The sequence below is a fragment of the Aulonocara stuartgranti genome, assembly GCF_965226115.1.
Source record: "Aulonocara stuartgranti genome assembly, chromosome: 16".
In the NCBI taxonomy this organism is placed as follows: domain Eukaryota; kingdom Metazoa; phylum Chordata; class Actinopteri; order Cichliformes; family Cichlidae; genus Aulonocara; species Aulonocara stuartgranti.
The window spans coordinates 37,907,195-37,923,516 of record NC_138952.1 but is presented as its reverse complement, the minus strand read 5'-3'; the positions used below and the strand labels follow the sequence as shown (position 1 = coordinate 37,923,516).

The following is a 16,322-nucleotide window of genomic DNA, read 5'->3' as shown; positions in this document are numbered from 1 at the left end:
TCCTTTCCTTTGGCAAAATGGGTCAAAAGAAGGACTTGACAGGCTCAGAAAAGTCAAAAATAGTGAGATATCTTGCAGAGGGATGCAGCAGTCTCAAAATTGCAAAGCTTCTGAAGCGTGATCATCGAACAATCAAGCGTTTCATTCAAAATAGTCAACAGGGTCGCAAGAAGCGTGTGGAAAAACCAAGGCGCAAAATAACTGCCCATGAACTGAGAAAAGTCAAGCGTGCAGCTGCCAAGATGCCACTTGCCACCAGTTTGGCCATATTTCAGAGCTGCAACATCACTGGAGTGCCCAAAAGCACAAGGTGTGCAATACTCAGAGACATGGCCAAGGTAAGAAAGGCTGAAAGATGACCACCACTGAACAAGACACACAAGCTGAAACGTCAAGACTGGGCCAAGAAATATCTCAAGACTGGTTTTTCTAAGGTTTTATGGACTGATGAAATGAGAGTGAGTCTTGATGGGCCAGATGGATGGGCCCGTGGCTGGATTGGTAAAGGGCAGAGAGCTCTAGTCCGACTCAGACGCCAGCAAGGTGGAGGTGGAGTACTGGTTTGGGCTGGTATCATCAAAGATGAGCTTGTGGGGCCTTTTCGGGTTGAGGATGGAGTCAAGCTCAACTCCCAGTCCTACTGCCAGTTTCTGGAAGACACCTTCTTCAAGCAGTGGTACAGGAAGAAGTCTGCATCCTTCAAGAAAAACATGATTTTCATGCAGGACAATGCTCCATCACACGCGTCCAAGTACTCCACAGCGTGGCTGGCAAGAAAGGGTATAAAAGAAGACAAACTAATGACATGGCCTCCTTGTTCACCTGATCTGAACCCCATTGAGAACCTGTGGTCCATCATCAAATGTGAGATTTACAAGGAGGGAAAACAGTACACCTCTCTGAACAGTGTCTGGGAGGCTGTGGTTGCTGCTGCACGCAATGTTGATGGTGAACAGATCAAAACACTGACAGAATCCATGGATGGCAGGCTTTTGAGTGTCCTTGCAAAGAAAGGTGGCTATATTGGTCGCTAATTTGTTTTTGTTTTGTTTTTGAATGTCAGAAATGTATATTTGTGAATGTGGAGATGTTATATTGGTTTCACTGGTAAAAATAAATAATTGAAATGGGTATATATTTGTTTTTTGTTAAGTTGCCTAATAATTATGCACAGTAATAGTCACCTGCACACACAGATATCCCCCTAAAATAGCTCAAACTAAAAACAAACTAAAAACTACTTCCAAAAACATTCAGCTTTGATATTAATGAGTTTTTTGGGTTCATTGAGAACATGGTTGTTGTTCAATAATAACATTATTCCTCAAAAATACAACTTGCCTAATAATTCTGCACTCCCTGTACAGCTCAGCAGCAGCAGTATGTAGAAACTGTCTGCAGAGACCAGACTGAGCCGACTCTACTAACAAATCATGTCATCATGTGGGACGGACCCTGGGTGAAGTTTGAGGGCTTTTAAAATAAACTACAAAACAGTCACATGACCACAAAGCTCAGGAAACTACAAGTGCAAAGACACCAGTTAATTCAGGACTTTGGGCTGATTTTTGTGGCTCTCTGTAAAAGGTCTGTGTCGTCATTTCTGGATTTGAAAGCATGACATCAAACCTGCATTCTCTCAGAGTCAGCAGGAGGCAACACAAGCAGCAGTCCCACAGACGTCCAGTAATGGGCTCCAACACTAGCTAATACAAACCAGTGTGCCTCTTATTGAACATGGAGCATGTAGCAGGGTATTCTTACATGGACACGCTGTGGTGTCACAGCACCACGACGGTGATGGCAAAGAGCACTTAGTGTCAGGCAATCGGTGTCACAGTGGAGACTTTCAGGTTTTATGTGTCTCTGCAAATGTCAGCACATATTCTCTAAAGACCACAATAAAGACAGGAGCACAATGAGACTGTTGCTTTGGTTGCAGTTTTCCATCAAGGAGAGGAAAATGGTGCCAAACATGCTGAATGGATTCAAGGACAAACTGTTTAGTTTGCAGTTTGGGTAATAATGTGGGAAACGTGACATCAAGGCTAAATCATGTAAACAGAAACGAGTACAGTGAGTCGCAGCAGCTGTGCAGTAAAACCGTGTTTACGACTGAGTCACTAAATGCACAGTTTTACTCGAATTTAAAGGCAAAGCTAAGAAAGAAACTGCAGACACGTCTGTGGCATGCTGAGACTTCCTGTCCATGATCAGAGCCACTGCACCGAGTGTGAACTCTTTGACCAAACACACACCAGGAGGCACTTTCAACAATGACACAGGTTCTTTGACCTGCTATTTTGGGGTCATGTTAAAATGATGCGAACCCATCCTCTCTCTTCTCATCTTTATAATCTGATCACTGCACATTTGCTTCAATCTAGAAACTATTTTATAGAAAGCATTAGGTCTGTCGTGACAGCCGCAGATTAAAAATAATATTTAGGTCAGACACACATAACTGACCCGTCTACAGCGTGTGTGACAAAAAGAGCTGCTACCCAGAAACAACCAGATCAGGCGTGTCCTGTCACATGTAGACAGGCGAGGCTGGAAACATGACTGGGATGTTAAATATTCTGAATGGACAGCTCTCAGGAATTATGACACTGTTGGTGCCGTTAGAGCAGCTCAGTGTGTTTACAAGACGATAACAGACTAATAATAATCACAACTACTAACTCAGCGTAATCTAACCAGAGTGCGTGGTGAACCCAAAGGTGTCTGATTGTGTAGTCATACACACCAGTTACAACACTGTTAGCGTCTCAGTACAACTCCATGCGTTACACTATAGACTAGCATGTAAACGCTGACAGTTGATTGTTTTATCTAAAGTAACGTGACGTCATGCACTTAGTTAAAATGATGCTTTTAATTTCACCACATATAAATCTTCTGCACTGAAACACGTTAGCATTTAAAGCTGCTGCTGTTAGCGTGATGAAACACAACGTGACTGTTTTCACGAGTTCCAGACAAAGACTGAAGGATTTCATCCAAGTATTGAAACATGCTTTATATTCATGCTTAAGTTCGATTCCTGCAGCTCGTGTGCTTCAATCACAGGGTCACTGTTTTCTATCAAAGCTGATGATGTGTCACTGCCCAGATACTGACTTAACTGTGTTTCTACGATCGGACTTTCAAACATTCAACATCAATATATTTCTGCTGTGTGGTGAAAGAAAACAGGCAGGCGTGTCCTGAACTGAACCACAGTCAGGCTCCCACTAACTCAGAGCTCATGTCTGACTAACCTTTGTGCGTCCACGCGAGAGCAGCCATAACTAGAAAGTTCAATTTACTGAGTCCAGCGACGGGGTTATTTCTGCTGCCCACAGTCAGAGTGAGAGCCTCAGGGATTAGACTGCACGAGTCCCACTTTCTAATGAGCTTGTGGGAGAAATGCTCCGGCAAACACAGTACAGCACTTCTCCTCTTCCTCCTCTGTGTGTCTTTCTTCCTCAGCCCTCTCAGTATTTGGATGTTTTGTGTTGCTAACATGTCTTACTCTCACATGCTGACGCACTCTTGCTTCTTCCATTATTCTAATATTGTTTCTTCTCTGCTCTCTCAGACAAACTGGAGCAGTAGCCCCGTTTCCTCACAGTAACAGGGTGTGTTTGGTTTTTGTTAAACAAGGTGACAGCACTAACAAGGTTGGAGGTTCAACTTCCTCAGCAAGGAAGAAGAAGAAGCTGTTATTTGTGGTGGCATGTGCGCGTCACTGAAGCTTTTCTGTTGGAGCAGTGTGGATTATAAAAGAGGCGAGGACGAAGCCTGAAGCAGCACAAAGCATAACCCGACACACACCAGTAACAAACAGCCGACAAGGTTGTGTTGTTGGAGAGGAGACAGTGTGACGTTGCATCGTTGGTCCCAAACACTTTGAGTCTCATGGAAAAAGACGGCTGGTTGGTCGTTGGGGGTTAAAGGCTCCTTTTCACTGAGAGCACCGTCTCTGTCGTCAAACTTTGGCAGGCAGCATGAACCACAGCCTCCTGTCCCATCTGAACCATCGGCAGCTGCCAATGATCATTTTCAGTGTGGGTTCACCCAGTGCTCACCCACACTGCTGTATAGTGTACACTTCCACACTGTGTGGCTGTCAGGGCTTCAGCTTTCTTTGTCTTTAAGGAGAACATGAATCAGACTGACAGCTACACAACAGTCTCTGATCCATTTATCGTCAGTCTGAGTTTACTGAACAGACACGAGGCTGCAGTAACAATAAGGAGGCCTTAAACTAGTAACCTCACCTGGAACTGTTGACCCAAGTCACACATGAAGTAAGGACAACTGCATTTATGCTGCCTCCTGCTGGGCTGCTAGAATCCATGTTTAAGGCTATTGGTGTTATTGTCATAATGTCCATCTTTTACATACAGTCTGTGGAAACGTCCATGCTGTTGGAAGTCTTCTGAAACTGCAGTGTACACGTTTTACACTCATCTCCAGCTGCAACACTAGAGTGATGTATGCATCCATTAATAATATCGTGCATATGATTCGTTATGAGCGTATTTTCACCCTCAAGCCACTAAAACTGCAGGAGAAAACTAAATGAACAGAACTTAGCTGTGTTTGGATTTCCTGAGCGCTCCGCATGTTCTTTAATTGTGTGTGTGTGTCGTGTAAATGCAGTTACTGTGTGATGTGCAGGTGTAATGCCAGGCAGTGAATATCTGTACTTTTAACCTCTAACCAACCAAAGGACCTCGTTTGTGAGTTTACTGGTCATCACATTATCTACAGTAAGGTATCTTATGTTCGGCTACAGCAGCACAGGACCGTACAAACAGAGAGCCGTGTACCTCTGTGTTGGGATGACCTCGACCGGCTCCTTCTGCTGGGGGCGTCACTTGCTGGCCGTCTGGGTCAGCGCACAGAACGCTGTCCAGCGAGTCCATGGAAGAAGCCGAGTTAACGGAAACTCCGGATGCTGAGGTGATGGAGGAGCGTGACGAGTGGACAATCGAGCGTGCCTAAAGTGGCAAACCAGAAGACATAAGAAGGAGCAGAGAGGCCCTGTCATCGTCAGACCAGCTGGACACAAACGCTGGACAAGCCCGTAGAGATAATACGCTAATGAGCTTAAAACGCTGAGATGATGTGCTCAGACAGCAGTTTGCTGTTTAACTACTAACAAGCTGCTAGCTGCTCGTCTCAGAGTGTCTTTAAACACTAACCCTGAGCACAAGTCAGCACTTATGTTTACTCATGCTTTGCAGTGTGAGGTAGACCCAGTCCAGCCTGCAAGTAACCATGGCGAGCATTTCAAACAGACTGTGGTCACTGCAAACGAATCGTCTCTAAAGATCAGTCTACAAGTAAATGACTTGATGGGCTATTTAAATACTGAGAGTCACAGTGGTTTCTAATTCAAAACACTGAAAAGAAGAACGAAGGCCGTCCCGGGAATGTGTCTGCTATAAAAAAGGTTTAGGTACCCATGAAACGAGCGTTCATCCAACTACAGTCTCTGTGTAACAGAACTCTTGATGACAGACACTGTAAGCAGCACCGCTGTGTAACTGTTGCTTTGCTTTCATTAAACATACAAATATCTTTTATTTTATATGACACGGCTCCACGTGATCACAGCCAGGACACAGAAACCGAGTCGACGGGACTCGAGTTCCTCCTATAAAGCCTGCAGAACAGTGCAGAGCCATCGCTCTCACATCTGAGACCGATGACCAGTTCACTGAGCTGACTCCATCCTCCTGCTGCCGCTTTACTTCTGTCTTTCTCGTTTCTTTTGTTGCCTTTGTAACGCTGATGTTGTGATGCTCTGCTCTCACCTCGTGTTCGCTGACCGTGCCGACCGATCCCGTGCGTCGATGCTGCCTCTGAGAGGATCCGGGCCTTCGCATCGTGGCTGAGGATGCGAAGGAGGAGGCTGAGCTAAGAGAGTGGGAGGAGGTCTGACGAGCAGCTTCGTCCATACTGAGCGAAGCCTGAAGGAGACACAAACAGAAGAAATGAGAGGACAGACCGAGTACGTCTGCAGGAAGGGAGCACTTTGGTGGTGCTGTGGATGTGTCATCACTGACAGGTGATGCAGGTGGTGCTCGATGAATCCGCCCTTAAAGTTTTACCCACTAATATCAGGGCTGTGTCACATCTTATTGTATCCTCAGGGCATCCAGGTGTGTATCCAGGACTGTCTTATGTTCAGGCCTAACATCTGCACACGCAAAAAACTAACTAGGAAGCATTTGGAGACCGACCCCCCCCCCCCCCAGAAAAGCAGGAAAGGCCTTTATTTGCTGGTCAGTCACACGTCTGGCTTATCACGCTAAAGAGGAAACAGCGCTAACATCCTTAACTGGTCCAAGTGCTGGTTGGAACCTGAACCCTGAGCTGTGTTAAAGGCCACGGGAATGAAGGGAGTGGCAAAGATGACGTTCATGGTAGCACAGCGAACATGAAAGATGGATGTGGTCACTGTGACGCCACCTGTGGGTTCTGAAGCATCAACATGTCCACAGCCATGTTATTTTTTTGGAGCTCGAGGTGACCGAGGTGACAGTGGAGACAACCAAGCTGGCAGCTCGGGTACAAGCTGCATCAGCCTGCAGCTACAGCTGTCCATCACATCAGCCACGAGCATCCAAATGTTGTTAGGAAGCTGACACAGTCCACAGAGACCAGCCTTACATCTGTCGCAGGCTGCACACGTCTTTATCTGTGCTGTGAAGTTTGTGTGTTAAACTGTTGCACTGTGATGTCTGTGATACGACTATGACAGGAACAAACAGAAGAACGTGACCACAGCTCAGAGAAACAGGGCTCAGCCTCCAGCTGCCCTCCCCTCACTCTCTCTGCATCAAGTTAGGGTTGAGTTGAGTCCCAACACTTCTTTGTAATAAAATCAAATGTGTACTTTTTACTGTTACCTTCTCCAGCTGGGCTGTGATGTCATCCAGACTGAAGTTAGAAGCCAGGGCTGGTCTCCCCTGCTGCCCAGCAGGAGCTCTGATGGTGCCGGCCGGTGACGCCCTGGTGCTGCTGCTGCTGCTGCTCGCCCCACTGCTGCCACCCCCACCGCTAACACTGTTACTACCACTGCCGGCAGCACCGCTGCTGCCCCCTGCTGGCTGCTGCCTGCTGCTGCGCCCAGCTGGGGGCTTCTGGCGAACCTGGAGAGACGAGAAAAAAGAAAGCGTTAGCGTAAGAGGCGCAGTCGGTAAACGTACAGCCAGCGACAAGAGGGACGATTGTGCGTACCTTGGTATCGGTTATGCCCAGACGGGCCATGCTACCAGAGCTGTTTGGTTTGGCGTTGACAGTGCTGAGTTCCTGTTCGATGGAGCAGAGGTCGGCCATGAGAGCATCCAGATCCACATTCTCCCTCTGATTCAAGGCCTCTGCAGAGACAGAAGGATGTGAGGCAGGAACAAAGAGGAGGAAGCAGGCATGGCTGAACAAGAACAGACAAAGGTCAGCGACCTGTACGCAGAAGGCCGTTCATTATAGACTAGAATGACAACACGCTTTATGGTAACTGAAAATGTACCGACAGAGTTTATCTTTCACCAAACATCAGGGCAAATACATACGACAGAGAAAAGCACTTTTTTATTATGCTTTTAAAATGCAGATGAGCGAGCTGCTGAAACGTTTTACAGACGCACACTTGCTGATGATGTGTGTACGTCTGATTAGGACTTGGTTGTTATTTAATTGCTAAGGAAACAGTAAGGTGTGGGCTGCATCGTCCTGTGGGGGAAAAAGGAAAACAGGGAGAATAAAAATAAAATGTCTGACCGTTGATGTTATACATGGAGAATCTGTAGGAGAAGTTGGCTATGTTGGTCTCCTGTCTGAGCGGAGGCTTCTCCTGAGGTGGCCGTTCTGAGCGACCGTCATCCAGGCTCTGGATTGGCAGGCGAAGCAGAAAGGAGAGTGTTTACATGCAGCTGCATTTCTAACACAGATAAGCACGGACTGTTCATGCTCTGTGTACCTGTGTCAGCTTGTCCAGCTCTCCCAGCCAGGCACCAAACATCTTATCCAGGTCCTGGTCCTCCTTGTCACTGTCCTCCTCCTCCTCCTCCTCTCTGACCTCCACCTCCTCATCTGACAACTGATCCATCTGAGGATAAGAAGAGTCATGCTCATTAATGCTGCACCTGTGATCTCTGTGCTCCATCTGGTGGTCAATAGTGTGTACTACACCCTTCTTAAACCCTGTCTGAAGCTTGTTGTGTGAAAGCTGCAAATTCAGTGCAAGTGGTTAACGTGTAATAAATCGACGGGCAGCAGGAATCCGGCTTCAAAGAGTCCAGCTGGATTCAGTAGACAGGATGGACTCTGACGTCCCTGAGACGTTCATCGTTTCCTTTGGGATTTTCCAACAATTCAAATGCACATTAGAAGCTGCTCAGAATATATTTGTAGTCTGATAATCTCTCAGATTGGAATTATTAAAATGTCTCAGGAAATAATCCCTGCCCCAGCACGCCTTTAATAAGCCCAAATGATGGTTAGTGACCCTCTTACAGATAACCAGTAAATGGACTAAAGTTTAAATGATGAGGCTATAAGACGAGTGTGAGCCAGTAAGAACTGCAGTCAGCTGTTACACTGTTTGGTCCTTTGACCTTCAGTCTCTGTTGTGCCCATCTTGATATGTTTGACATTGTGGTCAAAAACAACATTTTCTATAAATTACTTAAAGAGAACTGTTTAATTTCTCGACCCCTTTGAGTCTTATTCACAGGAAGAGTTGGAGCGGTTTGTTTCCACAGAACTAAAGAGTCCGAATCCAGAAATGAAAATACCGGGGAAAGGTTAAGAGAGATTAACTGTCTGTGTACCCAGACAGAGAGCGAGGGAGCGTTGCTTTGATTAACGTCTCTCAGAGTTATTTAAATATACTGAGAAACAGATCAGAGACACGCAGCAGCTGTTAAATACTTTGCTGACAACCAGCAGCAAACACATCTTATTGTAATGAAACCAATGCTCCAACGGTTTATCAAAGTAAAACCATGACCTGCAACCAAACATCGCTTTAGTCATCAGGCTAATTCCAACTACAAGCTCATTTCTTTGGTAAATAAAAATACTGCTGACAACAGTTTAGCTGAATGAGTCGCTTAACTTTGAAGAGTATTCTAAGAAATAATTGCTTTTATTCGCCAGAGTTACACAAGTATCACATGAGCATTTATGTCAGAAGCTAATAGTCAGAAGATAGCTAGCATAAAAACACAGTACCAATATTAGAAAGGTATCATGACACATTAAAATAATCATACCTTGTTTTATTTGCACTGACACTCACGACACCCATATTAACACAGCATATACAGAATATGGGAAAGCCCTCAGACCATGAATACAACTAACCTAGCATCTCATGGTGGACCCGCTAACGTCAAAGACTGTCTGGCTACATGATGTGATATCAACCCAATGCAGGAAAAACTGGAAAGTTGTGTAAAATGAAAAGAGACATAGAAAGAAATGATTTGCAGCTCTCAAAAACCCACATTTATTTCATAAAACAACAGCGGAAATGTTCAAACTGACATGTTTTATTATTTCATTGAAAATATGATGATTTTGAAGTCGGCTCAAAAAAAGTTTGGAATGAAGCATAAGGACGGAAAGTAAGTGGTGCTGAAATGAGCTGCAGGAACATTTGTCTCGATCGTGGCTCAAGAGTTGGGAGTTTGTCTTGTAATCGGAAGGTTGCCGGTTCGAGCCCCGGCTCAGACAGTCTCGGTCGTTGTGTCCTTGGGCGAGACACTTCACCCGTTGCCTACTGGTGGTGGTCAGAGGGCCCGGTGGCGCCAGTGTCCGGCAGCCTCGCCTCTGTCAGTGCGCCCCAGGGTGGCTGTGGCTACAATGTAGCTGCCATCACCAGTGTGTGACTGTGTGTGTGAATGGGTGGATGACTGAATGTGTAAAGCGCTTTGGGGTCCTTAGGGACTAGTAAGACGCTATACAGGCCATTTACCATTTTGTATGTAACTGTAACTGGTCACACGTCAGCAGCACGACTGGGTTTCATCGACTACATAATGTGCTCAGTGCGGCGAATCTGAAAAAATCTTTGTGTGGAAGACACGAGGCCTAAACTCCATATTGGATGTGGATGATCTTTGGTCCTTCTGGCAGCACTGCATTAAAACATGATTCAATCATAGAATCATTGCATGGGCTCAGACTTCCAGACATCTGTGAACACAGGTCATCGTGCCATCCATGAGTGGAGGTCAAATGTCTGTCATACAAAGAAGAGCCTGATCCAGAAATCCTTTTATCAGGGCCAATGCTCGTTTAAGGTGGACCAGAGAAAAGCAGAAAACTGCTCTGAGGTCAGGCAAATCAAAATTTAAAATTCTTTTCAGAAAAAAAAAAACACGAATGCTGTGTCCTCCGGACTAAAGAGGAGCGGGACCGTCGGGATTGTCATCAGCCTGAGGTCTGATAGTACGGGGGGTGCATCAGTAGATTTTAGAGCAACACATGCTCAGACAACATTTTATTCAGGGAAGCTCATGAATATTTCAGCAAGAGAAACTTCAAACTGCATCTACAAGCTGCTTTGAAACCCACTGCCACCCTAACTGCTGTTCAGCTGTTCTCCCCACCTCTGGCATGTATGCATGCAGAAGGAGTCACTCTCTCCCTACATCACACTTCTAAGACCAGCTCATAGCAGGGCAGAAGGCCACAGAGAAGATCAACACACGCAAACATAAAGCGCCTTGAGACGACTGTTGTAAATTGAACATCAATGCAAAGGAAAACAGTCTTATTTTGACTGTAGGGATCTCGACTCTGCCGTTTCTAACGTCACACTGAAGGTAAATGAAATCATCATAGTTGATATTACACACTGTTCTTTTCTTTTCCAGTACATGTGAAAAAACTGTCTTTTGGTAAAGATTAGCTGTGAAGTGAAGCTGCACATACAGCTCATCGAGTTGTACTCAACAGTGACAGTGTTGCAGGCCTCCTATAAGCAGCTCCTCCAGCTCTCCACCCAGACAACCCCACAGTGCTGCCCAGGGCACAGTATGCTATTCCTGGAGCGCTGCTTACTCGTCACCACTCTGCCCCCTTTATGGAGATACATAGCCAACCAACACACACACACACACACACACGCACACACACACACACACACACACACACACACACACACACACACACACACACACGGGTATGAGGAGCGCTGCTACAATTAGATCCCTGTGGTTAGCAAGGTCTGTCATTTAGACAAGTGTGTGTGTGTGTGTGTGTGTGTGTGGTTTGGGGCTGCTGAGGGACCAGAGGAGCGCTGTGAAAGCTCTCACAGCTGCACTCTTCTGCAACAATCTGCTGTTTCCATGCAGCCAAAGGTTGGACAGTCTCCTCTCATCAGGTCTGACTCAGCTTGGGTTCAGCTTATCTGATGCTCTGACATCTGGTCACTGCACCACATATTTTAAATGGAGGAAGAAGACGTAAGACCACACTGTCACACAACGCTGTTGCCGTACATTGAAACTGCGTCCGGATAGTTTTAAGGATGAATCATCAGGTATTTCTGCACAAAGAGTTCATTCGTCTAAAAATAAGCCTGGAATCAATATCAAAAGTCTTAAATGTGCTGTTACAATTATTTTTCTCTGACACTCAAAAACTGATTCAGGGTCCACTGGTGAGTCAACGGCGTCACACCAATTAGAATATTAGTTACAAAGATACCAGGCAGACTGTCACCGTGCTTCATGTTCATCTTTACAATGCTAGTAGAGAACAGTTGCATGTACAAAGCACTTATTTGACCACCATGTGTGTCGGCCTCTTTCCGGAGAGTCTCCAAACTCATTCTGGGATCAGCGGACACGAGCACGTCCCTGCTGGATGTTAGCTTAGCTTCACACCAGGAGCAGCAGGCTGAGGAGCTGTGTCAGGCTACTGGTCGCCCACTATGGCTCGTTCTGGCAGCACCGTTTGTGTCAGCCGGTGATCAGCTGATCACGGGGCCAGGTTTAAAAGAGAGACGCCACCCACCTGTTCGCCGCTCAGACATTGTTCTCTTCATGTCAGGAGCTCCGAAATTTTGCCGATGTCAGTCTCCGCCTGATTCAGCAACCGTGAGTGTTTTTCCCTTCGATCCTTTTTCTCAACCCGGCTCCACTCGCTCTCCGTCTGTAACGCCAGTTCTGAAGCCACGCTTCGTGCACTGATCGTTACTAGAATAACTGCGTGTCTGTTCCAACCCACTGCTAGCCTTCGCCATGTTTGGGTCTAGCCAGCCCGCCACACGGGCACGCCGAACTACTGTGTGTAATTCGCCCGATCGTGACAGTTTGTAAAAAGCAAAAGGAAACCACTGAGTAAATACATATATGAATAAAGATAATAATAAAGAAATGGTGACCAGAGGGTCCGTGTGAAGCCTGATTCAGAGTCCATTGGCGAGTCAACGGCGTCGTTGCCATTCCTGCTCATGCTGGTGCTTTTGTCTTCATTACTCTGTGGCTCTTTTCCTGTGTCGGCTGATAGAAACAATAAAAACCTGATATTTTTCCCCTCGAGTATTTCGGTGGCAAACATATTTGTCCCTCAAGTTTCTCACTCCAGAAATGTGCTGACATTTCTCGATCCTATGACTCTTTATCCTGAGACAGTGATCATTATTCTCTCACAGATCAGTCTGAACTGAGATGGAAACACCTGACGTGTGACATGATGTCAGGTAAGGCCGTGGGGTCTCAGAGGGGCTTGCAGGCGTAGCCTGGGCTTATCTCACTTGTTTTCAGTTCGTTTTGTACATTTTAGTCATCGTTGCTTCGGTTCTTGCTTCTGACCAGTTGTTAGCCAGTGAGTCAGCAGATTCACAGTGACATCACAAAATCTGGCTTTAAAAACGCCAAAATCAAAACACCAGTGTCCTGCTGTGCACCAGTACAGTAGGAGACTGGGACTGATTTAAAACAGCAAACGGCTGGTGCCTTTACTTTTTTAAATATCTGTCATCACATCATGAAGGAGGTATGACTGCACTGCACGGCTACATGTAAGTGTCGTGTAAAAAGATGAGAGAGCACGATGTCAGCGTCCAGCTTGGCTGTACTCTCTCCACCCTCCAGCATCGGCATGCTGTCAAGTGCACCTTCAGGTGGAGCCTTAAAAACAGCTCTGAGTCAAACAGCTGAGACAGCAACTCATTGTGATGGGCTGTAAGTGTGTGTGTGTCTGTGAGTGTGTCCAAAGTAAACAGTAATTACTGTGCTGCTGTAGCCACACTCCTCCTGTGTGTCACAATGAAACCATGCAATCATCCCCCATCCTCCCTTCTTCATGTCTCTCCCTCGTTTATTGTCCCCCTCCTCCCTCGCTCCCCCATCCTCTCCCACTTGTCTGTTACAATTTAGAGGGAGTGAGACAGTGTTTCTCGATATCCTGTAGAGACGACAGCGCCCTCACATGAGCAGGACGTCACTACAGTGTGAACGTTGCGCTGTTACACGATGCATGCACAGCTCAGCATGCAGGCAGGTGTCTAAGCACACTGGTGCTGAGAACGCTGCTCACCCTGAGTTGTCTCTAACGAGGAACTGTGCCCGTTCTTATTATAACTGTACTTACTCACAGAGAGTTGCTATTTCAAAGCTAATGCTAGCTAGAGTCCACTAGTCTGTATCGACCTTCTGGCTCTCAGCACAACGCAGACCAACAAAGTGTCTTCATGAAGACAGAAAGCAAAAAGCTGCATCGGATCATTCAGCATATTAGCGAGCTGAGGTCAGTGTTGGCTTTGCGTTCAGCGCTGAATCCTACTGCACGTCTTTGGCCGCAATAAAACTGACATTTTTTAATTTTTTGGACATTTAGACAAAAGATGCTGTGAGATGAGACGGACAGCACAACGACCTCTGAGAGCTTTTATCTTGTTTCCAGCAAACTCCAACGACGCCACGCCCTGTAACCAGCTGGCAAACACTACAAATCATTACAGACGGGAGGGGCCTAAACCTCTCGCCCACAGCGTTAAATAACAGACGAGAGCAGAAAGATGACTTCCTAACGCTAACATAGACAGCCCCTCCCAGACCTGAAACTGTAGAGCCAGTGTTCAGGCTTGTATGTCTGAGGATACAAAGGCCCATCTCCCTCTAGGACGCACCAGGGCGGCCTCAGACAGCGAATGTCAGGCTCCTTCTGGACGTCTGCTTGCCCTCCAGTTTTCTGTGATTGAATTGCACTATGCAGCAACAATGCAGAGTCTGAGTGCTCTTAACAAACTCATAAGCACACTAGGACTAAAGAGACGAAAGGAAAGGAGAAGGAGGGAAAAAGGTGAGGACACCAGAAGGATACAGGAGAGGCAGAGAGAAAGGGAACAAGTGGAGAACGACACAAAGTGAGAAGAGATAAGTGGAAATGAGGCAAGGAGGAAGGAGACAAGGAAATGAGTGAAGAGGAGGTGAGTAAACAGGGGAATGACAAAAGGAAACTGAAAGTGAAAAAAGGAGAAAAAGAAATGAAATGAAGAGAGCGATGAGAGGAGACGAGTTCAAAAGGAGGGAAGAGGAGACAGAGGGTTCCAGTCCTTCATGACTTCACCAACAGCTGCTGTCTTAGTGCCCTTGAGCAAAATGCTGCATCTGTACTGGCCAGTTCCAACTGTGGCAGCGCAACAACTGGTCTGCTGCCATAACAGAGCAACAACAGAAAAGCCTTTACAGACCCCTCCAGCTCCAGTGCATTCAATGTGGCTCGTTCCCACGGCTCTATATCAGGACATCAAACACACACACACACACACGCACACACACGCACGCACACTCACAGAGGACGGTATTTTTAGGCCTGCTTGTTGGGTTTGTTGGGTTTCTGTGAAGCGAAGCTATAAATCAGGTCCAGAGAAACGCAGCAGTGAGTAAATCCGGGTGGGACTCGTTCCTCTGTGGTGCTTGCTGATGGTGCACTCACACTAAAAGGCTCCCTCAACAGCTTCAAACGCACAGCGCTGTCTAATTACCACACTTACAAGCACAGTTCACTTTTTCTTGAGATATTTCAGTCAGGGCCGGGTCGGTCCAGAGAAGATGCACATCTGAAACTGCGGTCCCCGGACCTCCAGCGGTCCGCGAGTCATAGCTTGTGCATCATCCAGGGTTGAGCCAATTAGGACACTGGACAAATATTTTAATCAAGCAATGCAAAAACCAAACCAGCTAAAATTAGAAACAGTTACCTCGAGTTTGGCTTCCATCAGAACGATGATTGAAGAGTTTTATCAGCGGGGCGGGTGGTCCTAGGAAAGTCTTTATCCCCAGTAAGGGGTCCCTGGGCTAGGGTAGCTTAAATAGTTCACCCTATACAAGAGCTTCCAGTTTGATGGGTTTGATCATGGACAAATGCAAACGGTATTACTAAAGTCTAGAGTCAAAGCTGATTCAAAGCAAACAGAGGTGATGCTTCCGTCTCAAATCCAGGATCTTTGAGCAGATTTGTTCGAGTCATGTTTTCGGGATGTCTCTTCCTCACTTCCTCTCTTAACTTTGCCTCTAACATTTCTGCCAAAGAGGATCGTGCTGACGATGAGATCAGTGTGAATGATTTTACACTGTGTGTGTGTGTGTGTGTGTGTCAGAGTCTAACGCTGGTTCTGTAGTGAGGCTCTCCCACAATGCTGCCTTCATATGACAGACGTGTATACTGGGAGTCTCCCAGTTTGTCTAACATGGAAACCAGCCATGTTTCAGCTGTGAGTTAGCATCATTTACTACAGTGAAGGTTAAATACGAGGCATCGGGCACAGCTGTGAGTCAGACTGATGCGAGCCAGGCTTCCTGTGATCCACACACGTTTACCCCAGAGTGTGGTGAAGGATGCTTTCTGTTTACTCTGGTTCTATGTGCATCGTTGTGATGGTGCCAGAGTCGTCTGCAGCTCTGCTAACAGCACAGGAAGCACACTCAGAGTCATTAGTTCACAACACTCAGCAGCGCGGTGAGGCGACATGATGATTATTAGCCTCGCTCTCCTTTCAAAAGCTCCCTCACAGCTCGGAGGTCATTTTAAAACTCGCTACCATGACAACATGTAAACAAATATCTAATCAACAAACGGCAGCAGCTCAGGCATCGTTGTTGGTGTCAGATGGTCTGAGATTTCAGGTCCCTCGTTAGCACCACAGGGCAGAGGAGACTTGGTAGACAGGTCTGAGCTAAAAGGAAGTAACTTTAACACTCAGTACGACCACAGCATGAAGAAGAGCCTCTCTGCATGCGCAACACGTCCACACCACACTCACAGCTAAAAATTCACAGACTCACCAAAACTGGACAACAGAA

The 16,322-nt window shown here is 46.4% G+C and overlaps 1 protein-coding gene across 3 annotated transcripts in view; it reads right to left on the bottom strand.

The window, feature by feature from the left end:
- raph1a (Ras association (RalGDS/AF-6) and pleckstrin homology domains 1a) overlaps positions 1-16,322 on the bottom strand; it is a 78,851-nt gene that overhangs the window by 22,897 nt on the left and 39,632 nt on the right. For all 3 annotated transcript variants that reach the window (XM_082507945.1, XM_082507947.1, XM_082507946.1), the window contains 6 exons: positions 7,979-8,107; positions 7,780-7,888; positions 7,240-7,379; positions 6,909-7,151; positions 5,811-5,966; positions 4,821-4,991 (listed from right to left, as the gene is read on the bottom strand). In XM_082507945.1, coding sequence (XP_082364071.1) covers positions 4,821-4,991; positions 5,811-5,966; positions 6,909-7,151; positions 7,240-7,379; positions 7,780-7,888; positions 7,979-8,107 — 948 coding nt within the window. The remainder of the gene's footprint in view (positions 1-4,820; positions 4,992-5,810; positions 5,967-6,908; positions 7,152-7,239; positions 7,380-7,779; positions 7,889-7,978; positions 8,108-16,322) is intronic.